This window comes from Cavia porcellus, unplaced genomic scaffold (assembly GCF_034190915.1).
Source record: "Cavia porcellus strain 051 isolate PalLab524CR breed Dunkin Hartley unplaced genomic scaffold, mCavPor4.1 scaffold_14, whole genome shotgun sequence".
NCBI classification, from domain to species: domain Eukaryota; kingdom Metazoa; phylum Chordata; class Mammalia; order Rodentia; family Caviidae; genus Cavia; species Cavia porcellus.
In genome coordinates, this window is record NW_026947497.1 from 72,889,044 (window position 1) to 72,916,389 (window position 27,346).

At 35.0% G+C, this 27,346-nt stretch overlaps 1 protein-coding gene across 4 annotated transcripts in view; it reads right to left on the reverse strand.

The window, feature by feature from the left end:
- Positions 1-442: 442 nt before the first annotated feature.
- Positions 443-27,346, reverse strand: part of Fgf12 (fibroblast growth factor 12) — a 509,492-nt gene continuing 482,588 nt past the window's right edge. For all 4 annotated transcript variants that reach the window (XM_063261238.1, XM_063261239.1, XM_063261237.1 and 1 more), the window contains 2 exons: positions 19,271-19,469; positions 443-5,051 (listed from right to left, as the gene is read on the reverse strand). In XM_063261238.1, the coding sequence (XP_063117308.1) occupies positions 4,933-5,051; positions 19,271-19,469 (318 nt within the window). In that variant the 3' untranslated portion in view covers positions 443-4,932. The remainder of the gene's footprint in view (positions 5,052-19,270; positions 19,470-27,346) is intronic.

Sequence of the window (27,346 nt, forward strand, 5' to 3'; positions counted from 1 at the left end):
ACTGTAATTTGATTTATGACTCCCAAACTCAACCCAGTGCCTAGTTGGTAAATTACACATAGTAGAAATCATGAATGTATTCTAGCTCTTAATCCTCACAAAGCAACCTGCCAGGCTACCGCAGAGTTGATTTATATTTTCCTTTGACTGTTCAATAAAATTTGACTTAGGTCCCACCTGTAAGTTCATCTTTGATCATTTTTATATAAGACCCAATCATTCAGCAACGCATTGTAGGATAGACACACATAAAAAAGAGACTTCTCAAAGAAGTTTAATGTTTAAAAAAAGTGTCTACATGCATGAGTATCTCAAGGCTTTAATTTCTTTTCACTTTTGGAAAGTTGTGATGTAAAAACATTTTACAAATCTGATCTCAAAAAAAAACCCCAATGATTTAAGTAATCTGTGCTTTTATGCAAAAATGAATCAATTTCCTTAGTTTCTCATGTAACATGTTTATTAAACATTTCAGTGTCAATTTAAGATTGTAACATTTAACCTTGAAATGGAACTAGTACCAATTCTACTTACAGGAATATATTTTAGACTTTTTGAACAATTTTGAATAAAATGAAGGACACACTGTCTTTAAATTGTGCTTGGAGCAAACACCAACAAATATCAGCTCATTCTTTCCAACTAATAAAACATTTAATGATGCAGTGTTGCTTAGAACATTACTTTAATGCTATGGTCATGGAAAATGTTCTTATTTTTGTTTCTGTTTGGTACTGATGATCAGTATATCCTCCCAAAACATCCCTAAGCTTCACACAGTTTGAATTTAAATATTGAATTTTTCACTTGGGCTTCAGAAAAATCCTGACAAATAAAGATCAACATGTAACTTTCTTTTCCAGACACCGAACCATAAATTTTCAATCCACATAACTTATCATAGAGTCTGTATTGGGAAGTAGAACTTTTCAAGATAACGTTTTAGAAATAAAAATTATCTCTGAGTTAGAGGGAATTAAAAATCATTGAAGTTTTGACAGAATATGTGCTTTGATCATTGTTCCCACGTATTTCTTTTTCAATATAAAGTGACAATTTGTACTGTCATTAGAAATATACATTTATATATAAAGTTTTGCATTCAAATCTCTTTATTTTGATTACCTATGACTAAAGACCACAAATCAAATATAAACTCTATATAATATATCTCATCTAGGAAGCATATGTTATATATACATATATATTTGTAGAACAATCCACTGTTTTAAGTGTGATTCTGACTTTAAAAAATCCTATTTACAATTTTATGACAGAGAATAACCTCATCCTTTAATGATGGTAAAATGAACAGGGAATTTGTGTTTGACTGTGTCACCCTGTGCAGATGAACTCAAGCAATGTCATGGGAAACTTTCTTAAGAGCAAGGCCTTGCCGACTAAGCCACGAGGGGGAAAGAATTTGATATTGCTGGGTCTATGTTAAAACCATTATTCTTCACCAAGAAACCAGCGACCCTACATTAGGGCCTTCAGCCTTTTAAAAACACAACCATCGATCACTCTTCTTCCTTTACTCTTGTTTTAATACTCTCATGTCTTATTAGTGGCACCTCAGTGCCACAGATTTAGATTATCCAGCTATAACCTTGTCATTGTCTTAACTGCAAGGTTCTTGAATCATGTTTTCTAAGAAAACATGTTTAACAGAGAAAGAGGCCCCAAAAGAATCACACTGAATTACATGATGTCTCTTTATTGTGCCAAATCATGATGGTTAAATGTTATGAATTTCATATGTATACTTCAAAGTCAAAACTGTTAACATGACCAAGAATAGGACAGCTGGCTATCTTCTGGTTCCCTGAAACACAAAACCTCAAAACAAATGGAACACCAGCACTTTTTCTTTCTATATCTCCAATTTTTAGCTTAAAAACAAAGCACCTTGACCAGCAGGCTATTTTGTAAGACTCTAAATTTTAAAGTTTTGTTTTCAGTCTCAAACCCAGTGATTCTGAAGCACATTGCAGTGACCTTCCCTTAACTTGTATTTACAGAGCTAGTATTAAATTTCTACTAAACACCATTTTTCCCCCTAGGAGTATTTCAATGCATTTCAAAAAGTTTGTTCCACTTAAAATTGAATATGTGATAAATGAGTTTAAGACCCAGAAAATTAGAACAATGAAAATCAAAGTAAAAATCTTATTATGATAACCTTGAAGAACAAAGTATTATAACTGTTAAACCCTAATTCACATTGTTGGAGGGAATTGGATAATTAGATTTATATTGGTAATATTTTAGGAACACAGTAAATACTGACTCTTCCCATTAAAGAGATAAATGTATTTATAAAACAAGCTGCTGTTGAACATTTATTTTGTGTTCTAGATCATAATTTTGTCAAGCTTATGTGCAAAAGAAATATGAGGTTTCCAACTGATTCTCTGAAACAAGTTATGAATAAAACAAATTTCCAAAGCATTTCTCTGCACAGAATATTTACTTAACATCCTATGGAGAATATATATAGATTGGTTGGATAGAAGATTTCTCCCCCCAGTACTGAGGGTTAAAACCAAGGCTTCCTGCATGCTAAAAAAAAAAAGTCTCCCCCACTGAATTCTATCCCCAGTTTGAATGAGCTCTCAGAAAGGAGGACTATAAATGTTAAATGACAGACACCCACTGAAAATAGAAGAAGAGATTTTGTTGGATTCATGCCTCTAGCATATCTTTTCAGAATTAAGTGGGCTAGATACAATCCATTGTATGTTAGTGTCATTGATTGTTAGGGTAAATGAGTGTGGATTCCCTCAGTTGTGTTACTTGTGAACAGCAGCTCTGTGAGGGGTATATGTGCATCACCACAAAAGCTCTGCTCATTTCATGCTAAAAGAGACTGTGACCTCTAAGCTTTCTTGATCATTTTGAAAAATAAGCCCTTGTGCTTGGGATTTTTTTGTTCCTGGAAGTTACAGATGTATTCATAATCAAATTGAATCATAAGTAACAAGGAAAATGTACACACATCCTCATTTTCTCCAAGGGTAGCTTTTTTTTTCCTAGAAAAATAGGATTCTTCTTAATAGTAGTTGTTGTTTTAATCTAAATATATTCATTTGTAACTTCCAAAGTATTTTGATCTAACAAGTACCTCTTATAAATACGTGTTCAAAATCTCTGGCTAGATGTGTGGATGTTTACTCTTCGAACTTATTAGCCAAATTATTCCATTTATTCTTCTCCTAACCTCCTGATAAGGTGAAGTAGGGAACTTAGTGAAGGACAAGAACCACTGCTGAAGGATACTGATTGTGTAGAGTGAAGGAGGCTATGTCAATCTTGAAAGAACATAGTGACCAATGGCAAGGTTTCAGGTGAGGGCCTAGCGTTTCAGCAAAGTGTATATATTTTAGGTAGTTGTAATTGGAACAGTACATGCTGGACAGTAGAGATATAGGAGAAGTTACATGCTAATCTTCTTATTAATAATACCCATAAATCTGCATACATTTTAAACATTCTGGTTTATTTTGTTTGAATTTGGATATCTCTATACCATTCTTGGTTTGTAGGGCTAAGTATCTTTTAAGTCCAATGTAATTATGTTACATTTGTTTCTTTGCTAGCATTTTTCTAATACCTTGGTATTCCTAACTGTGTGCTTGCTTGCTTCTATACTGAGTTCTTTCTCAGTACCTCAGGCCACTCATAACTCCATCGGTTGGAGTCATAGCTGCTAATTCCATATAGTTTCTGTCTGTCCTTAAAAATTCATTGTGCCACTAGGACCCTTCTCTCAACTAGACTTACAAATGAGAATATACTCAACAAAAACCCACTGTCTTCCTGAGACATTAAGTTAGGAATTTCACAACCATGCCTTTGGATTTCCCGTAGAGTTTGGAAATCTTATGTACACAAAACTGCAGCAGAGTACAAAGGCAAATCCACTTTTTACTGAATTTCCTCAGACTTATTTTCTTATATAAAATGTGTTTTTCTCCTTTCCTGCTGCAAGATATGGTACAAAACTCTCTGAGACAGCTAGACATACACATGATACTCTCAAATGAGTTCACAAAACAGAAAATAAGCTCAAAAGGTAAGGCCAAGTAGTTTATACCTTACTGCCTGGACATAGTAATGACCTAGAATGGCCAGGTTTTACTTCAGAATTATGACAGTAACTGCTTTTTTAAATGGCCAAAAATAAATGAGACTCTGGATCTGTACCTTTGATAAAAATATGGTATCTCTTACAAGAATCTGAAACTTTTCATGAAGGGGCTAAGTCACTGAATACCATTAGATTCAACATAGGAGCATTCATTTGCAAAAGAAATCTTAACAGTTTCAAGAGTCATTTTTAAAGTTTTCTTGATGTTAAATGGTTCCTGGCTCCATACTATATAAGCACTGCAATAGTATCATTCATACATATTTAGTTTTATGGTTTAAAAAAACCCTAGAAACAGGATGTAATTGTGTCAATTCCAGATGCCCAAAGGAAATACAAAATCAAACAAAAGCACACATCACAGTATTACCCAGTTCACGTTAGAGTCTAACATCAATCTCTAAATTCAATTCTCCATGACCCTTTCTTTAATAACTGTATTTTATCTTTATTATACTTATGCATTCGTTACAATTAGCCCTCTAGTAATAACAACACAGTTTAAATTACTGTTTGTGGAGTCCTGATTTATTTTTTTTTCCTTTGCTTTTATTTGTGCTAATCTTTGTGCATGTGAATTTTCTACCACATTGCAACAGGCAAGCTTTGGTGCAATTTTCTTTTCCTAAACAAGGGAAATTTTCTGTGCAGAATCTTAGCTACTAGGTCCTGCATTGCCATTTTAATTTTCTCTCCTTGGGTGAAATTTATTGGCAGAAAATGGGGAGGGTAAAGGGAGGGAAGGAGAAGGGATGATGAGGGAAGAAGGAAAGAGTTCACAGCTATGTTGAATCTTGATTCACAACTTTGCCTCCATTCATGGTTGGTGTTCCGGAACTTTTCCTCGAACGCCCTTGCTTCTCTCCAATTTCATGTAGTGATGGTTCTCTGTACATACACACTGCAAAGCAAAAGCACAATTAGTCATGATAGAGGTCATCAATTTGGCTTTAATAACTTCTCAAATTTTATTTTAGAATAGTCTCCTGTCTTGAAGGTTTGTTCCCCACTGTGGAATAATGTTAACTTGATAATTTAACTTTAACTTGATATTTTTAGTGGACACCTATGGTTCTCTTCTAGTTCTACCGGTCATAACCTTTTAAGCCTTCTTGCACTGCAAACCTGTGACTTGAACTGCAAACCTGTGAGTTCTTTCTGTTTTCTGATAGATAAGGTTTGACTCTAACCTAGCTAACAGGATAACAGGATTTTCACCTTGAGTTAGAAGAGAAATTGAAGGTGTAAGTTTTAAGTTGGAAATCGTTGTTTTCCTTTTTGTTCCTTACTGAAATCTAGTTGGGGGAGGAAAAACTATTTACTGGCAGGCTTCTAATTTTTATTTCGCTACAAGAATGACATTGTAGTTTACCAACCAAACAGAGAGCAGAGAAAAAGAAAGATGACTCAACTTCCCTGATTGCCCCAGATTCCCTTCATCTATAATAAGGAACATAGTCTGTGACATTTTTGTTATTCATCAACAGGGAATACGATTATGCAACAGATTTTAGTTCACATCTATGTAAACACTCCCTTCCCTCCTCTATAATAGTTTTATGCAGCACTAAAGCCCAGTTATCAGTGAATCATCAGCATTGAGACCAGACTATTGTTTAGAAAGAACAATGTTTTCTAATCCAAAAGGGTTTTTTATAAGACAGTCTCAATCAACATATGGAATGAATTAATTCTGCTTCATTAGATTATTCTGAGGTAAAGCATATACAAGACAGTTTAGTTAAGTGTCAAAAATTACTTTTATGTTTGATTTAAGGTCAAGTAGTTAATTTAATCTTCTTTCATTCAATTACCAGTTAAAAATTCTGTATTATTATAGTGTTCTCAGGGATGTTGATGCTGGTGAAATGAAACACATTGCGAGTAATACACATATGACTACAATGTTTGTCTCTTAAGGGCCTTATGGAATTATTACATACATTTTCATTGCAATTATTGTTACATGACAATTGAACACACTAATGTTTCGTCATGACATTTCCATACCTGAATATGATTGGTTTTGAGCACACCCACCACCCCTATCCTCTTTTCCCCTTCTCTTCGACTTCCCTAATTGTCCTTCTTTTACTGTCATGTTGGACACACCTTTTAAACAAGATTTCAATTATAAAGCAAGGGGCTGAGGATTTAGCTCAGCTGCATAAGTGCCTGCCTGGCAAACTCGAGGCCCCCAGTTTGATCCCAGGTACCAACAAAACAAAACAACAACAAATCAATTACTAAAGCAAATGGCTTTCCAACATCCGTAAAGAAGTAAGCATCTTCGGTTGAAGAAGCAGAGTATACAGGTTTCCTAGTTCAGAGAGTAGACTCTGACACTTTAAAATTATAAAGTAAATAATTGAAATTTCTGTCTTCTTGACTTAACAAAAGCAAGAAAAATTTTATGGAAGGTCTTGTTGAAGTTCCTGGAGTCTAACAGTTATTACCTGTATTTCTGTTATGAAGAAAGTATCACAATTTCTAAATTAAAGTACATTGTAGTTTGTATAATATTTTATTCATATAAAATTATAGCTTATGTATAAATAGCTCACAAGCAAGGCAGTTCAGAAAAAATAAAGCAGTTCAATAAAAAATTATTCATAGGATGCTATAAAGTAGTTTTTTCCAACTCTGTCTCTTCCTCAGCTGTGAAATCCATATATCTCCAGGTCCCAATACAGATTGCTAACCCAGAATTTCAGTGGTTGAAAACAAAACACTCTTTTTCTTTTTTCACAAAAATATAAAATATTTTTAAAAATTTCTTTGTCCTCATGTTAGAATTAGTTGAACAGTGTTGTTTTTAAATTTTCATTTAACAATACCACTTTATGATTTTTAGATCTGAGTTGCTCAGAGTTGAAATTTCTCTTTTAAGTTTCTGACAAAATAGATTCCACTCAGATTTTCATTTAGAGTTTTATCTCATTTTGCATGAATTTTTGCTATCATTCACTTACATATTAAATATTTCATTTGTGAAAATACAAAATCTACCCATATAATTGTCACTTCAGAAAACATTTCCAATGACTTAAGACTGCTGGCTGTCATTGGAAAGGGAAGTTTCAAACTGACACCTAAAACTCTGCTATTTCAATTAACACACACATATAAATAAACACACAATAAATAAAGTATAGATAACTGAATTATACTGGCTAACATTTAAATTATTAGAACTATATGTCAATACGTAAGTTGGCATTAGCCTTATTTAAGATCCTTGTGTCATCAAGAAATGACAATGGAAGCAAATGTAAGCATGACACTATTAAAAATTGTTGGCAAACGTGGAGAATCTGAGAGCCTTGTGCACCGCTGTTTGAAAGGTGAAACGATGGCGCCATTGGGTAAAATGAGATAATGATTCATCAAATATTAAACAGAATCACCACGTGATCCAATGACCCCTGCTCTGGGGGGGGGCACCAAGAAGAAAGCAATGTGGGTGCACCTGAAACTTATAAAAGTTGTTCCGGGACCTTGCATGCAATCGCAGTTTCATAGAAGCCAATTCAGCTGAGGACCCATGTACATGAGGCCAAATGTTTATTTAATATACGTACTCCTCATGCTCTATTTTGACTGAAATTCAGTAAGGATGTGCTTCAAACTCATTAATAAGTCCTTTTATTCTGGGGAAAGCTTAATTCAGCACCCCAAAAGCTTTAATGACAACAGGTACTAGATAAAGAATTACTAATCTCATATATAAAAAGAGAAACCATGTATTTTATAATAAAATATTCATCAAAAATTTACACAGCTATCAGTATCAGAATTGGAATTCTATTATTAATTTCCATTCACATGCTACCAAACAGTTGGGGGAACCTTGAGTGAGCATTTTCTTAGGCTCTGATCTTCAAGGGTTATATACTTTTTCAGCTTCTATCTTGTGGTTCTGAAGTTATTGCTATTCTTTGTTAGAGTGTCTCTCTCCATGTCTGCCTCTGTCTCTGTATTATCCTGTGTCTGTATCATCCTGTGTCTGTGTGTGTCTGTCTGTCTGTCTGTCTGTCTCTCTTTCTTGCTTTTTCTGTCTCTCTGGATTGATCCAGAACCTTTGCACTGAGCTACATCTCACTATTTTTTGGACAGGGTCTTGCTATATTGCCAAGGTGGTTCAAACTTGTGGCTCTCCTGCCTCAGCTTCCCATGGTGCTAGAATTAGATGTGTACATCACCACATAAACTGATTTCTTCCTCTTTGTAAATACCAAGAACTTACTAACCAGAAATATCTTCAATTTCTTGATTTGCACAAGTTCAAAGTGCTGTGATATTTAAGGAAAGAGCATTATCATCTCTTTCTGTTCCACTGAACTACTGATTCAAAAGAAATAGATTTATTTTGCTTTAGGGAGCTCTGAAATTTTATTAAATATCTTTTCTGTTAAATATTTTTTCCTGTGCCATTTCTGTTATTCATTCTTGCTCATTTCAGCTATGAAGTAAAATTATTCTTCTTTTTTGAAAAGCAAGTTTTTTCAGTACTAGGCTTGAACTTGTAGTCAGCCTGCCTTAGCCTCCCAGAGTGCTGGGACAGGTTGCCTAGTGATGAGGGGTAATATCTAGACAACAGATGCAGTGAAAACCAAGCCAAGCCTACTAATCAACCAAAATTACCCTACCTTCCTAGCTCCCCAGTTTAGGTTTACAGGAACTCAGAATCACTGGCACAACCTGAAACAATGCCTTGTATTTGTGGCACTTAGTATCTTAGTAATTATTACGTCTGGTTCAGGACACTGGACTAAGATCACCACAGATTTTGTTTTCAGCAGCTATGATCTGATACATTGCACCTGATTTTTTTTTAACCAGGTTTCTTACTGATTGTATTTTACATTACTTTGTTAACAAAATTTCTATACCACAATGTCACAGGTTTCCAGTGTCTGGGGGATTTGATACCTGAATGACTACAAATGGAATTTCCCCTTCCTCTGGTTCTTCTGGGCTGGTCTGGGGCAGGATGCTTTTCTTATTTCTGTTCTTTTCTGGGGTACAAATATTTGGGAAAAGAAATATTTGCTCTGCCTTCATTCCACAGGATCTTTTTTTGTGATAAAGAATCAGTGTTCCCACAACACACTTTATCATAATAGTTTTGGCTAAATGGTAAAAGCAGATAATGTTTTGAAAGAGAAGCATTTTATTGGGTGTAGTACTATTTCTTAAAATCAAAGCAAATTCTTATCTCAGTTATTTTCCCCCCTTTAAATTTATTTCTATTCCTCCTCAGATTTCCCTCCACTTCTTCTCCTTGACGTTTCTTTCTACTCATAACTTTTACTCTTCTAGATCAATAATAGACTGATGATGCGTGGGGGTTTAGTTTAGTGCTGAGTAAAATGAGGCAGAGAAATCTGAGAAGAGAATTTGTCCTTACTTTCAATGCAAGGACAACTAACTATAGGCTTCTAATACCCAGTTTGTTTGTTGTGTCAGCTTTATCTGTAGCAATGGCTGGGATTCCCCAGTGAAATTTCCTAATGTGAGCTCAGCAGTCATGCAAGGCAGACAGAGTCACCTGGAGACTTGGTATAGTGAAAACCATCATTTGTGCAGCTGTCCAAGCAAAAACCGCTTATGTGTAGCATTTACATCACAAGTAAGGCATTGCATTTGCTCATAACAGGACCACAAACTATCCAATGTGTGACTATGCAGAACTACATTGATTTATTTTTAAATGAATTCCTTAGAAACGAAAAATAGGACTGGGTATGGTGGTGCACACCTGTAATCCCAGCACTTAAGGAGGCTCAGACAGGAGGATAGAGGCCATCCCAGGCTACAAAGTGTTCAAGCCTGAACTGCAGAGTTAAAACTGTTTCAAAAAGGCAGAAAGAAAGAAAAAATTACATTTATACATCTGAGTTTTGAAAGTAAAAAAAAAAAAAAAAAAAGAAAACAAAAATACTAACTTCTTTGTAAAAATAGGCATAGCTTTTCTAGACAAGGTCTTCCATGTAATAATTTTTTATTATATTCCTTTCACTGGTGCCTGTATTGCAAACATGGTTATCAGAATTTGCAGGCTTTCTGTGCCATTATAATAGGTCAGATTCTTTTTTAGTGTTTTTTAACATTCAATAGTCATTTTATCTTAATTAACATAACTTTCTCTCGGGAAACAGCAGAATAGTAATTTTCTTAAAAGTATAAAAATAAAATACCTGGAGTTGCTAATATTTATAAAGAAGGCTACTGTTATAGCTTCCTGGTATTACCCTCCGGCTTCTGTCTTCGTAAATAGCAGTAGCTTTTCTCCAGCAATAGCTAATATTGGTGAACACTTACTGTATTCCTATATGCTAAATGCACTAATGATTTTTAAATAACCCAAAAGGAAGACTTTCTTATTGATATCTTTTGCAATTGAGCAAATTGAGAGACACAGAAGGTAGAGTTTTTCAAAGCTGTACACTCAGACAGTAGACTCGTTAGCCTGCTCTAAGGTCAGAGCTGAAGTGCTGAATGTGCCAGTAAAAAATGAAAAACTGTGAACTGAGCTTCAGTCAAAGGTCTGAGCCCAGCCCTCACGGGGACACAGCATTTCCTGGAACCCTGCATTTCCGTAGCCCACGCCCTCTCCTACTATCTCAGACCTATAGTATATGAATGCGTGCCCTTTGCCACTCCACTACAAGAAACAAAAGCAAGCACTCCTCTTTTGCTTTTCTTTATTTTCATGAATATCACCATCGTTAATCCTGTTGCTTATACTCCAAAACTAAGAGCATCCATTGATTTCTGTCTTTATCTAACAACTTATGAGAATCCATTATATGCTCTATCAGGTCTAACTTCAACATAAATTCCTTCTTTACGTCTCTCTAATAAAACCCTACAGTCCATGGTATTATCTTCTTCCCTAAGGTCGTGGCTCACATCTTTGCAATCTTGCTCAAAATCTGTAATGACTTCCCAACCCATAAACCATAAAATCCAAAGTACTCAATCAATGGTCTCAAGGTATCTATCTGGCCCTTGCCTACACTTCTAGCTTACTCTTCTAGTATTTGTCCTTTAATCAGTTCTTTACAGACATATTTCTTGTTGATAATGAAACACGTTTGGATTACATCAGCACTGTTCAAAACACTGGTAATCTTACCAGAAAAAAAAAAAAAAAAACAACTTCTCCCACATATTTACATGTTGTCTATTAAAATTCATTCTGAGTCCCATTCAGATATAATTGTGTCATTGTCCTGAACAGACTCATCCTGATAATCTTAGGTAAAATGGCCTATGATTTTTTTTCAGAACTAATATCTGATAATACTTCAAGATATTTATCTGTTTATACTTTTTAAAACCTAAATACCAGGCAGATCAAAATATGAGTAACACTGAATCCCCATTAGTAAGAACATAATACTCCACAATTATTCTATAGTTATTTTCTAAATGAATATTCCTATCTACTATGCTAGGTTGCCTAACTGCAAATTAACCTGTGTTGCTTTTTTGAAATAAATATTTGCACAAGACTTGTCTATAGGTTGTAATTCATAAGGAAACAAAACAAAAACAATGAAATCAATAAACTGTATTGGCTTCATGCGTAAATCAGGGATAACAAACATTACCCTGTATGTTCCAAAGGTTTTAGTGGCTGCCAAATGATACTCTGGCTAAGGAAGCAAGATGAAACTAATATTTAACCAAGAAAATGGAATATAAGGTAGTAGAGTTGCTACTAATCATTACTTTTACATTCCTGTGGGACTCTTGGCAGATTATTTAAAAACTGAAGAGTTCTGGTAGCAAGGAGAAAACAAGGTATAAATCTTTGATAGTCTATATTTTTCATTAGTGGAGAGTTGGACAACCTGGATGAATGTCACTGTGGTTACTAGTGACACATTCTTTTACAAATGGAGATGATATAACTTCCGTTTTGGATGAAACTCATAAATTATACGTTATAAAAACCCTCATTGTCTAACAGTCTCCACTAAAAAAGAATGAAATATGATTCACAATTTTATTATAATCAATTTAATCGAATTTTCCTTGGCACTCAGTAATTTCCAAGAAATAGAAAGGTGAGATTGCTCTGTTGGTTAATGTACCATTAAAGATATTTAATTGTCTTAACAGCAGATTATAGAAGAGCATGAGCAATTAACATGAAGCAATTTCACACCCTAATTAATGTCACATGGAATCCCTTTGGAACTGTGGGAGAATTTTAAATTCTGGTGTGGAAGCAGTGTGCCATCGGAAGAAGCTCAATGTGCTGTGAACATTTACTACAGTTAGGAGACCTTGTGGACAAAAACAGAAAGAGAGCAGAAGCCCTAGGTGTGCATAAGACTAGGATTAGAGAGTAAGTGCAGAACCCAGCAGAGAGTTGCTTTGAATGAAGTAAGTTTCACAAGTCAGTCAACACCAGAACTCGAAAGAGGGACAGAGAGAGCTGCAGAGTTTTTTTTTTTAATCCTTTTGTAATCAACACAATCAGAAGCATCAGATGTTCTATCTCCATCATTCTGTACTTGTGCTTTAATGTAGTTCGGTCCAAAAGAGAATTTTGGGACATAAACTATTTAGTTCTCTATCCAGATAATTAAAATAAAAATATAAAAAAAATTTTTTTTCAGTTATTGTCCTCCCAATTGAGCTTTAAAACATCAGGACTCCTGATTTGTTCTGCTCTTTGGTGCCTTAAAAAAATAATCACTGAAGGGATTGTTTCTGTTCAAATTCAATTATCACTGCCCTTTTATTCCTCATTCAATGCTGTAACTCACAGCATTTCTCCATAAAATACATAAAATAGGAAAACAATGCTCATTTTTGCAAAGGAAAAAGTGCAAGTGCATTTGATCTGAAAAAAATTACTTTGAGAAACCGAACTTTCCTGCCATTTCTAACCTTCATTTTATTTTCATAAAACAGATGGAATTTACAATTGACTTGATCTCCAGTACTAACTGGGGTTGAGCACCCTACACTGCTTCCTCAAAATCACTTGGCAAATCATTGTCAAAACTTTGATCAGAAGATGCATGAAATGTGATCCAAAGCATGGTTAATTTTTAAATATAAAAATATTCCAGTGAAAGATACATTGCCATTGGTCTCACTCAAAGTATTTATTTCAACCCCTTCATTTCAAGCACACTCATCCCATCATTCTTGCCACTTTCTGAAGCAGTTCTGGAAATCCTCTTCCTTAAGTGTCTACCCTTGCATCTTTGAGGATGCCTGATGTCCTGAATTGACCTAAAACTTTGACCTTTTATGCTTGTTTTGACTTTGGGCACTCAAAGACATCTGCTGTCAGAGCCTGTGAGTGTGGCAGATGAGAACACAGCGTGACACTTTTACAAGCTGATCTTTTTGTGGATGGCACTTGACAGCAGTATTGATAGCATTTTTGATAACACCTTGAGAAGACACTCAAGGAAAAGGACTTGGAGAACAGCTTCAAGAGGTGACAAGAATGATTGCATAAGTAAGTGTGAGGCAAGGGGAGTGTTCTGAGGGAAATTAATGGTAATGTCTCTTATTGTAATAAGTTTATTTAAACACACATCAGATAATTCCATCACATCTCTTATAATTTCTTTATTCTTAGGTAATTAGTATCTATTAGGCGACTCTTTCTTGAAGATCAATTAAGAGAAATAACTGAAATTACCCTGGCTACCTCCATAAAGTAATGTAATGCAGCACTAAAATGTGTCTAATAGTCAGAAATTTAAAAAGATGTAACATGTATAATATATTTAATTCTTTAGTTTCAGAATATAACATTAGATTAGGTTTAAACCAATACCGGGACTACACTAATTTGAATATATTTAACTTGCTTATGGTTAGATTTGATTAAGTTTAGAAACACTAAGTTTCATTCAGAACACAGTCTGGAATTCGGTCCCCAATGGAATTGTTCGAATAGTTTTTTTAATACATGTAGATTCTTATGCTATATCCTGACTTAATAAACCTGCTCACATTAGACTTTTGCTATGAGAATATGCAGCTGCTGAGAACATTCTAGAGGAAGACTAATGTTTGAAAAGCAAGGAGCTGTTCTGTTGACATTAAATCAGACTTTACTACTTTAAAACAATATTGCTATATAACAGGCAACTGCCTTACAAAAATGATTGTGTGCTTGCGTGTGTGTGTTGCATGTGTCCGTGTGTGTGTTAGTCTTCCTCACACTAAACCTGGATTGGGAACATACCTGGTATCTATCAAGGACACACAAGATCTCAGTTACTGGTGGAAACAAGTTAATAGCTTCTGCCTTCTAAATTGAATATTTTTGTAGAGACAAATCTCATTTGATAAATATTCACCTTATTTTGGAAATCACTTTTGCTCTCCAAAACCCAGTTCTGGGAATTTAAGTCTTTGGAAAGAAGACACAAGTTTTTTCTTTTTCCTTTCCTTTGTTTTATTTATTTTTTTCTTCCAGTGAGCAGGAACTTGATTCTGAATAATCAACCACCTGCAGGAGCTGAATAATGAGCTTCTTGAAGGAGGAGTGAGAATCACAGGCTGAGATTGCATCTTAGTCTCTGTCAAAGAGCGTTTGGCTGCTGTGTCTGATGCTAAGGGAGGAGGCCCCCAGCAAGGCAGTTTAAAACCAGGGGACATACTTGTCAGTCACGTGAGCAATATTCTGAAAGGACGGAGCTGGGAGTCATGAAGCCTGTGATGTGGTCTCAGTTCCTAAGGGAGGGACCCTTTGTGCACAGAGGCTAATTTGCAATGGACAGGGTAATGGGCTTAAATATCAGCAGAGGTCCCTGCAGCCTTCACTGACACAGCCTGTTCCCTGCACACTGAAGGGTGTTAAGGAGTAATGCAAAAACAGACTGAGGATAATTATTATCATCTTATCTGCGTAGGACTTACTGACCCTCAAGCTAATAGAGCTAAATTTGGGGGGGATTTTAAGATTTAAAATGAAATTGTCAGCAGGACTGGGTAAGGACAGAGATGCTTGAAAAACAGACAAAACAAAACAAAACAAAAAAAGCCTTCCAAATCCAAACAACAATTACAAAAACTACTTTGGCTTTTCCTTCACTGAGGACCAGTTTCTTAAAAAGCACATTTATCGTGCGGGACTGAACTATGTGAAGGTGGTAACAGATTTACCACAATTCCATTAAAAGTGAAGAATAAAAAGTGGGCATGCTGGTGCACACCTGTGATCGCAGCACTTGGGAGGCTGAGGCAGGAGAACTGTAATGAGTTCAAGGACAGTCTAGTCTACATACATAGTGAGACTCTGTCTCCAAAAACTACACAATACAAACAAGTGGGAAATAAAATAATCAAAACTTCTGGTGCTATTATCTGTTTGTATTTTCTTTGTAAAAATCTTTTGCCTGTGTCTTGTATTTTCTTTGTAAAAATCTTTTGTCTATGCCTTTGTAAAAATCTTTTGAAGATAATGACCCATACTGTATTAACTATTATAATTTTTTAATAAAATAAATTATTTTAAAAAGGAAGTAAAAAAATCTGCTGAAGTGGCAACATGACTAACCTCTTACAAAGCTATTACTTTTAATGTTTTTCTGGCTTTCAATTATATGCTTTATATCTGACATACTCAAAGAATGTAATGAAAACTTTTCTTTGAATACATGAGTTTTGGCTAGAATACCTGCCATCCTAGCCATTCTTCCAAAATATTAAATAAATAACTCAATCACATTTTACCCCTTATGGAAACAGTTTAGGGAACTGTCCTTCATTAATTCAATAATTTAATACAAAGCCATATTTTGATTATTTTCATATGTAAATGTTATGATAGGCTGCATGAAAGAACACAGTTTTACAGTAAAGTGCTTATGCAGACAGCTACAGAGTGCTACTGCTAAAATCATGCGGTGCAAATATCTTTTGCAAAAGGGAAGAGAACCAAGGGAAGAAGGTGGAGGGTAGGGAAAGAGAGATAAGTTAAGATGTGTTATGTACACACATTAACCCCACACAAGGAACATGATCCTCATGTTCTGCAAACATAGGCTAATAAAAAGGAAATATATGTATATGCGTGTGCATACACACACACATACACACACAAGACAGATAAGTATACTAGTAATCTGTTAGCACATCATAAGGGAACAGTTTATGTTTTCATTTTTTGATCATCTTTTTCATGCTGAAATCTTTTAATCTGAACAATTACTTTGAAGATAACAATATGCAATATATTAAAGAGCGTTAATTTCCTATTTTCTTTTTTAAATTTTGTAACACTTTTAGCCTCTTTTTGTTTTCAAAAATTGATATATTTCATAGTAACAGCAAGTTACAACTACACAGAAAAATCACTGGATAATTGTTAATATTTTATATCACAGTAACGACATCAAAGCACCTATGAGGCATAAAAGAACTGACCAATTTCATGGGTAATAAGTAAATGACAGGGGCATGAAGATCTCTGTTAATCTACAATAACTTTTATTTCTAAGTGCCAGGAACATTCCTGATTTTCTAAAAAGAGAAACAATTAGTAGACATTTATTCAGGAGAATTTAGTAGGGTTCTATTATCTTTTTTTATTTAGAGAAAAATTTATATTTAGGTTAAATCCACAGCCTTTCTTCTTATACCAAGGAGGCTACAACTTAAACCAAGTCTTCATGCAGATTAAGTACTTGATGGCTTTGGTGAGTACCTTGGTTTGAACTGTGGCTCCGCCCCTTATCAGGTGGCATGATTTATGACGAATTAATTAATGTGGCCAAGCTTAACTCGCTTGCTGCAAGTGTTAATGGGGACAACACTAAAACCTGCCTCACAGAAATGGAATGAAGAGATGAAACAATTAGTGGGGGGAAAAAAGAGATAGAATGAAAGATGAGACAAAAGTTGAAGCACTTAAAAGAGTTCAGACACAGTAAGCATACAGAAAAGTTAATACTGTTCAAGCAATTGAACTTTGTTCTCTAAGACAAATACCAAGGACATTGTGGAGAATTAAATGATTTTTTGGACTAAAGTCAATTACTTTGTTTTCAGCTTTATAAGTGAATCTCATGATACACATTCACAACTAAGTTTTAATTCCCACAAATTAATCAAGAAACCTTTAAATCCAGGTATTTGTAATCTGATTTGCAACAGAGTATTTCTTTCTTAGAATATAAGAAAACCACTGTAAAGCAAGAGTAAATAACAAAAAACGAAACAATAAACTAATAGACATAAATAAGGAAACTGGGAAATCAGAGATACTATAACATAAAGATGCAAGAAAGAAACAGTTGTTAGTGGCCCCAAACCCAGTCTGCCATTGTCCTCAGATCACTGACTGCTGGTGTGCAGAATAAAGTCTCCCTGGGGAGCTTCCCTGCACTAAGAGTGATGCCTGTCTAGGTTGTGACCACTGGGATGTGCATATCCTGTCAGAGCTACTGGGATGATCTCAAAAAGAAAACCGGTACAGAGATTTGATGTAATCCTTCATCCTTCTTCCCCTACTGTCTGATTTTCCAAATGTTGGTTGGATTGTGGGGATGAGCACCACTTGTGCGAACAGTACAATACTCAGTTCTATCAGAGCCACAGCAACACACTAGAGAGAGAGGCACTGAAAGCTGGATGTGGGAAAGGTCCCTAACAACTGGGTGCCACTATACCATCCCTGCACAGCTGGTGCTTAGATTAGGTTTGTGAGAGAATTTGTGTGACTAAGCTACTGTTGACAAAGGTTTTATGTTATGAAAAAGTAAATCCAATTTCAGTTTGGAATCCAGGGAAGTCTGTTTCTTTCCACATGTGTATTAAAGTATAACAAGAAACATAGAATTCAAGTGATCATGGAACTAAGAATTGAACCACTGTCTACATTTCTTTTGTATATCCCCACATGGTCATCCAGATGTATGAGGAAATACTACCCAAAACACAAAAGCAGCTGTAACTGGAAGGGCAGTTTGAAGCTGTTTCCTTTTGTTAGAAGTAGAAAAGTCTCACTAGGAAATGTGTTGTCCATAAAAGCTATTTTCTATACTTTTCTTAATTTTCCGAAGATTTTTAATAACCACATTCCGCCTTTTTTATTAGTACATGTTTGCAGTACATACATTTTATAGTCATCTTCAGGAGAGGCAAGTAAAATAATTTTTCTTTTATTTTAATCCCCTTTGTTCTCCTCCTCTAGTTTCCCTGCCCCACTTAACCACGTTTCCTGACTCTCGCAGCCATGTGCCCAGAACACTGCAGCAGGCACTGTGCACATGGGTCATTTGATCACATGTTATGAGATATTTAGAGGACAGCAAACCTAAGCCACGGAGCTGCAATATAATACCTCAAATTGTTCATTTCCACAGATGAGAAGGTTGAGGCCGTGTTTCAAATGACTGTAAACTGACTTTCAGAGATAAACACTCAGACCATGGTTAATTATTTAGCCTTTACTTTACTGAATTCAGTAAATGAGGTCATCTTGGTGGGTAATTACTGTCATGAAATTTAAGTGAATTTTTCAGGAACAATGCAGTTGCTAAAAATGAGTTTATGTGAGTGCCCAGTTTGAAAAAAGTGAACACTATATGAGATAATTAGGGAAGGCTCAATTGAGTTCAATTGAGAAGGGTAAATTTAATTCTACCAATATTTATTGATCACAGATAATACTATACACTTTTCTTTCTTTAAAAATGCAAAGAAAAATTTGTGTCGTCAGATTGGTTTAGACCTTTTGTAAACTACAAAGTACTGAAGTGAAATTATTGATTTTTAAAAAATATACACTGAGAAATTAAATTATTGTGCTCAACAAAGAAGAAAATTACGTTCCAAATGAATGCTATTTTCCTACTTTTAGGAATTTTCCTACTTTTGGGAGTTTTCTAGCTTCCATATCCAGGCATATGTTTTTGAAGTACCATATGCCAGGTACTTCATAAGAAGTTTTTGTAGCAGAACTGTCTTTTAAAATTTTAAAAATAGGAACAGGTACTATTGTAGTTTCTGAGTCTTTGTTCTGTTCAGTTGCACTCTAGGCAAATCCTGTAGAGTGCAGGTCAAGGAGCAGAGCTGGGATCAACACAGGCATCAGAGTCCAAAGAGGAAAAGAGATTAGCTTCATACCTTCAATAGGTTTTGGTACAAAATGTGATGAAGGCTTGGTTTTCTTCACTCTGTTACCCTTCATAATTTGACCTTCTTTATTGAGTCCCAGAAACCACGCTCGGCCTGATTCTTGTTGGCGATACAGCGTGGAAGAGTAGATCACATAGTAGTTTTCAAACACAGATTCCTTAAATTTGCATTCTGGAGTGAAAACATCCTGCAGAAAAAAGGAGAGAGAGAAGGAAGGGGAGAGAGATTGAGATTCAAACATGAATCAGCAGATGCTTAAATCTAACCAGGCTGAAAAACATGTCCCCCGATAATAACAAGTGAGAGGGCATGACACAAGATTTCAGTCAGCATTTCTACAGATTCTACAGTACAAAACCGAGAAATGGAATTGCTTTTCTACCCAATCTTTATTCTTGTGGAACAACCTCTCAAACACCAATCATTCATTGGGTAGCAATCTCTGAAGGCTAAGACCAAAATCTGATATTAGCATAACATTTTTAGGTTGAAGAAGTTGCCTATTCATCATTTTAGCGACCCTTTGCCTGTGAATACGGCACTAGAACTTATCCTGGGAATCAAATCAAAGGCACCATCAGCAAACACAGGCACACCAGATGTTTTTGAAGGACCATTCCGTGCATGCAGAAATCTACTGCACAACCAAAGCAAACCACCAGTGTGCTTTCGCTTTGCCTAATTTCAGTGGCTTTCTTTTTAATTTCTTTAATATATGTTTACTAAATAATCAAGTCTCATGTATAAATATGTGGAATAAGCAGTAGAAAAACTATTGCCATTACACTGAAAAATTCTCAGTGTAGCATAGAATGAGAGTTTCAGTCTAAGACGAAACCATACCATTCTCTTGCCCAGCTCCATCATTTGCTAAGTGAGGCAACCAAAATGTTCTGAGGAATTCAAAGAAACATGAAAAAAATACTGAGTGAGTGCCAAAATTCACATTTATTGTTCTATAATCAGCGCCTCTCAAGTCAAAACTTTTCACATTTTTTTCCCCAAGTTTGTAGCGACTTATTATGAGAATGCCAATCAATACAATAAAATTATCCCTTAACATGTCCAACAACAAAATGCATTTTGTGGAAAGGAGAAATGTCTCCCTTTCTGAAATAAGCAGAAACAAAATGTGATGGTATCTTGTTCAGCTCCAACTAAATAAAAAACCTTACACAAACATACATTTGTCTTGCTCTTCTATATTGTGTACTAGAAGAATTTCAGCATAATGCTTTCACAATTTAAGGCGTTTACACATGGAATTGAGTTAAAGGTGACTATGTGGAAATAAAGCTAGTAGAAACTAAGTCAACATAGCGGGTACTCCCAGACAATCTTTTATCTTCATTTGTGGAAAGGTAAGTGAAATGTAGATAAGAGACTTTAATCAGCGGCTAAGGCTGCCACTGATTAAAGGACTGCGTTGATTTTATGTAGTTATGACATTACTGACCAAAATGCAAGACTGAAAGACTGGAAGTGGAAAGGAACTGATATATATATATAGAAAATTAGCAGTATTTACAAGTATTATTTTTACTTCATTTTGTAAAATTTCATTTTAGAGAGGATAAAACCAAGTAAAATAAAGCAGAATAAAGCCAATCAAAACAAGACAGTATAACTGGCAAACACAAGGTAATAGGAAATCAGCAATGGTTACCATAATGCCTGTTATTGTCTTCAAAATAGCTGCCCATACCTTTAGACATAGCAAAATCAAGCAAAACAGAAACATAATAGAACCAATAAAAACAAAACAATGGATGCAATACAAGACTTCAAAACAAGATAATAGTAAATCCAAAACGGCTACCATAATATATCTTGTTATCTTTGAAATACCTGCCCATGTCATCAGACCCAACAAAATCAAACAACATAAAACAGAATAAAACCCAATCAAACAAAATAATGACAATGATACAGGTCTTTGAATCAAGATATTAGGGAATTAACAATGGCCACCACCTTCAGAATATATTGCATATTGTTATTTTATATTGAAGCTAAGAGTTTGATTTTTCAAAGTGCTCAGTTTTACATAAGCTAATTAGGTTAAGAACCAAAGAAACAATGACTATGAAATACTATTTCCCATCTGCTGAGATGGCCATAATTAAAAACAAAGCTAGTAAAAGGAGTCAGCTAGGAAGAAGAGAAACTGAAACACGCAAGTCTTGCTCTGGCAAATGCATAAAGACACAGAATATGGAAAGGATAGTGGCAATTCTTCAAAAGGTTAAACAGTTACTCAAGCCAGCACTACTATTTCTAGATATGCATCCAACAGAAATGAAAATACATATCCCACATAAATATCCGTAACAGTGTTACATGTAATGTAGGAAAAAACCTATCTATTAACTGACCAGAAAAATCAGTATATACAAATAATGCAATATTATTCTCACATAAGAGAGAATATTGATTCATTTAACCACACAGATAAACCTCAAAAACAGTATGATAAGCGGAAGAGCACACACACAAAAGCCACATGTGATTTGATTTCATTTATACAAAATATCTGGACTAGGTCCATTCAAAATGGGAAGAGGTAGACGTCAAGGGCTGGAGGGGAATATGGGTATGGTACGTGGGGAAGGACTTCTTTCTGGGGTGAAGAAAATGCACCAAAGTTAGAGAATCACCTATGGTGAGACTAGTAAGAATGAATAAATTGACAACTACTGAAGCATACATTTTAATTTTTTTTTTAATTTTAAAAAGTAAAACAGAAAAAGAAAGAATAGAAATGATCCAGACTTTTAAAAAATTAGTGGGAAATTAACACTATTAATATATTGAATATTGTTATCTTAGAACTAGTTGTTCAGGTTACACAATCTAGGCATAAAACCTGAAGCAGATACTTTTAAAGATTCAGAGAAACAAAGTAACTAAAGAAACCAGGGGACAGAGTGAAACCCTTGCATATTTCTTCTCTTGCAGCACTGAACTAAACACTAAGCCAGTTTGCCAGGAAAGGAGCTCTTGTATGGCCTGGGCTCCATCACTAGGGCAGTGTTCACTCATTTCCAAGGGTAGAGAAAAAGGTAATACAGTTCATAAAGCTGTTCCATAAAGTGGTCCACTTGACGAAATGTGTAAGTCTGTTTTTTTTTTTTTATTTAAGAGGAAAAAGAGAAAAACACAAAACAAAACAAAGCAGTGTAAGGTTACATATAATACAGAACTACAAAAAAAAGCATAACAGTAAGAAATCACCTGTTAATAGATTACATATTATCATCTTGGAAATAGTTGCTCAAATCACAGTATCAAAGAATACAAAGTAGACATTCAAACAGAGAGACTACAAACAGCTGTGTTCAATGATCCAAAAACATTAATATAGTCAGCTATTCAACATCCCTATACACACTTGCTGTTATATCCGTTAGAGCTCTTTTTTCCCCTTCCTCTCTTTTTACAACAAAATTTACACATTTTAGATTTTATTACTCCTTAGTTCTTATTACTTTTTGGGGGGGGGAGAATAAAGTCAAATATGGCAGAACAAAGCTGTCAGTGAAAACCAAGGATAGACTTAGCACATGATGTAGAACAGAGTATATGGTTATTAACAATAGTTATCAACATTGTCTCTTGTTTCCTTAAAAAGATTTGTCTATCTCATTAGATATTATAAAGTTGGACAAAACAGTAGAGAACAAGACCAATAAAACTTAGACATTGTAAACATTACAGGACTTCCAAAGGAGACAATAGTCAAACCAGAATGGGCATCTTAGTGAATCTTACTGCCTTCAAAGTAGTTGCCTATACCCTCGGACCTGATACTATCCCACAGAATGGAACAGAGTCTAATCAGTCAAAACAAGATCGTGGGAGCATTACAGGACTTCAAAACAAGTTAATAGGAAATCGAAAAGAGTTACTATTATATATCCTAATTTTTTAAATTTTTCCCTTAATTAAAATAAACATAAGAAATAACTAAATAATTTTTTTAAAGAATAATAGTTACCATAGTGTCTGTCTTTTTCCTTGAGATATTTGGATAAAACTTCATATACTATAGCTTCAAATATTTCCATATCAAGAAGCCCGGAATAAAGCCTTTCTAATTAATAAGTGAAAATTTTATAAGGCTTCAAGGCCACATAATGGGGAATCATGATTGCCACATATTTTCATATATTTGAATCATTACTTACATTAGGGAAACTATTCGGTATTCATACATGCGAGATTGATTTATTTCACTTATGAGTATGGTCTCAAGCTGCGCCCATTTATTGATAAATATCTCAATGTGATCCTTCTTTATAGCTGAATAATATTCCATTGTATAGAAATACCACAACTTTTTTATCCATTCCTCAGTTGATGGACACTTGGGTTGTTTCCAAGATCTGGCGATTACAAATTGTGCTGCTATAAACATGGGTGCACATAAATCACTGTGGTATGATGCTTTCAGTTCTTCTGGGAATATGCCTAGAAGTGGAATAGCTGGAATAAATGGGATTTCCAATCCCAACTTTTTGAGAAACCTCCAGACAGACCTCCACAAAGGCTGTACCAGTCTACACTCCCACCAACAGTGCAGGAGAGTTCCTTTATCCCCACATCCTCTCCAGCATTTGTTGTTGTTGGTTTTCTTGATCTTGGCCATTCTTTCAGGAGTGAGATGGAATCTCAGTGTGGTTTTAATTTGCATTTCTCTGATGACCAATGATGATGAGCATGTTTTCATATATTTATTTGCCATTTGCATTTCTTCATCTGAGAATTGCGTATTCATCTCAGATGCCCATTTTTGGATTGGATCTTTGAATTTTGGAGGTCTGAGTTTTTTTAATTCTTTATATGTTTTAGACAAGAGTCCCTTGTCTGAGAGAGAGTTCACTAAAATCTTTTCCCAGTTTGTGGGTTTTCTTTTCACTATGCTGGAGATTTCTTTTGACATGCAGAAACTTTTTAATAAGATGTGGTCCCAGTTATTGATTCTGGGAAGTGTTTCCCGTGCGGTTTGAGTCCTGTTCATGAATTCTCTACCTACTCCTATGTCTCCAAGGTTTCTACCCACTTTGTCTTCCAATAGATTTAGTGTTTCTGTTTTAATATTCAGATCTTTGACCCATTGAGATTTTAATTTAGTACATGGTGATAGACATGGGTCTAGCTTTAGTTTTCGGCAAATGGAGAGCCAGTTTTTCCAGCACCATTTATTAAAGAGACTGTCGTTCTTCCAGTGAACCTGCTTGGCTCCTTTATCAAAGATAAGGTGGTTGAGTGTGTTTGTAGTTGTGGTTGTATCTTCTAATCTATTCCATTGATCTTCGCCTCTGTTTTGATTCCAATACCATGTTGATTTTACTACTGTTGCTTTGTAGTATAATTTCAAGTCAGGGATTGTGATGCCTCCTGCTTTACCTTTGCTGCTTAGAATTGCCTTTGCGATTCTAGGTCTCTTCTGGTTCCAGATGAAATTTAGGAGTGATTTCTCTAGATCTATAAGGTATGTTGATGGTATTTCTATTGGGATTGCATTGAATCTGTATAAGAGTTTTGGGAGAATGGCCATCTTCACAATGTTTGTTCTTCCTATCCATGAGCAAGGGATGTCTTTCCATTTTCTGAGATCATCTTCAATTTCCTTTTTCAGTGTATTATAGTTTTCACTGTATAAGTCTTTCACTTCTTTCGTAAGAGTAATTCCTAAATATTTCATTTTTTTGCTTGCTAATGTGAATAGTCCAGTTTCTCTTATTTCCCTCTCTGTAATTTTGTTGTTCGTGTATAGGAATGCTATTGATTTCTGAGTATTGATTTTGTATCCAGCCACATTACTGAATTTATTTATTGTATCTAAGAGTATTTCAATGGAGTTTAGGGGGTCTTCTATGTAGAGTATCATGTCATCTGCAAACAATGATAACTTAACTTCTTCTTTTCCTATCTTTACCCCTTTTATTTCTCTTTCTTGCCTAATTGCTCTGGCTAGTACTTCCAGTACTATATTAAATAGGAGTGGTGATAAAGGACATCCTTGTCTTGTGCCTGATTTTAAAGTAAAGGCTTTCAATTTTTGGCCATTTAGAATGATGCTGGCTGTTGGTTTGTCATAAATGGCCTTTATTATATTGAGGTAAAGACCATCTATTCCAATTTTCTGTAGAGTTTTTATCATGAATAAATGTTGGACCTTATCGAAGGCTTTTTCTGCATCTATAGAAATGATCATGTGATTCTTATTTTTGGCTTTATTGATATGGTGGATTACATTTATTGATTTGCGTATGTTGAACCATCCTTGCATTCCTGGGATGAATCCCACTTGGTCATGGTGTATAATCTTCTTGATGATTTGCTGGATCCTATTTGCCAATATTTTATTGAGGATTTTTGCATCTGTGTTCATTAGGGAGATCGGTCTATAGTTCTCTTTTTTAGTTGGGTCTTTCTCAGGTTTTGGTACTAGAGTAATATTTGCTTCCAGGAACGACTTAGGAAGGATTGCTTCCCTTTCAATTTCATTGAACACTTTGAGGAGTGTCGGCATTAGGTCTTCTTTGTATTTCTTGTAGAATTCTGCAGTGAATCCATCTGGGCCTGGGCTCTTCTTGGTGGGTAAGGACTTAATTACATTTTCAATTTCAGTAACAGAGATTGGGTTATTCAACAGTTTTACATCCTCTTGATCTAGCTTTGGCACTTCATATGCTTCTAAGAATCTGTCTATTTCTTCTGTGTTATCAAACTTTTGAGAGTAGAGGTTTTCGAAGTAGGTGTTGATGATCTTCTGTATTTCTATTGGGTCTGTAGTGATTTCTCCTTTTTCATTTCTTATTGCATGAATTTGAGCTTTTTCTTCCCTTTTTTTAATAAGGTTGGCTAGGGGCTTATCGATTTTATTTATTCTTTCAAAGAACCAACTCTTTGATTTGTTGATTCTTTGGATTGTTTTCTTAGTCTCTATTGCATTGATTTCTGCTCTGATTTTTATAATTTCCTCTCTTCTTTTGGCTTTGGGCTTGACTTGCTCTTCTTTTTCTAGCTGTTTGAGGTGTAGCATCAAGTTATTTATTTGTATTCGTTCTGTTTTCCTGATGTGGGAACTCAGTGCAATAAATTTTCCTCTCAGGACGGCTTTCATTGCATCCCACAGGTTCCGGTAAGTTGTATCTGTATTTTCATTTTCTTTTAGGTATTGTTTGATTTCTTCTTTAATTTCCTCTGTGACCCACTGATTACTCAAGAGTGTGTTATTCAGTTTCCATGTGTTTGTGGGATTTTTGCAGTATCTTTTATCATTAATTTCTAATTTCAGAGCGCTATGATCCGATAACATGCAAGGGATGATTTCAGCTCTTTTGCACTTGTTTAAATATGTTCTGTGAGCTAATATATGGTCTATTTTAGAAAATGATCCATGTACTGCTGAGAAGAATGTGTATTCTGATGTTGTTGGGTGGAACATCCTGTATATGTCTATCAAACCCATTTGTTCACAGGTATGATTCAGTTCTGTTATTTCTTTGCTCATTTTCTGTCTGGTTGATCTGTCCCTTGGTGTCAATGGCGTATTAAGGTCTCCTGTTACAACTGTGTTACTGATAATTTGAGTTTTCATTTCTGTTAATAATTGTTTTATATAACTTGGTGCTCTGGAGTTTGGTGCGTATATATTTAAGATAGTTATCTCTTCCTCTTGGAGTTTTCCCCTTACAAGTATGTAGTGACCTTCTTTGTCCTTTATGGTCATTGGTGGTTTAAAGTTCACGTTGTCTGCAAACAGAATGGCTACTCCTGCCTTTTTCTGGATTCCTGCTGCATGAAGAATTGTTTTCCATCCTTTGACTTTCAGTCTGTGAGTATCCTTCTGGGTTAGATGGGTTTCCTGTAAACAGCATATGGTTGGATTTTGTTTCTTGATCCATTCTGCTAGTCTGTTTCTTTTGATTGGTGCATTGAGACCATTTACATTAATGGTTATTACTGTTAAATGCTGGTTAATTGTAGGAATGTTATCTCTCTGCTGTTGCATCTTTATCTTTCTGTTCTGTTTAATTATTTGCTTTGCTTAGT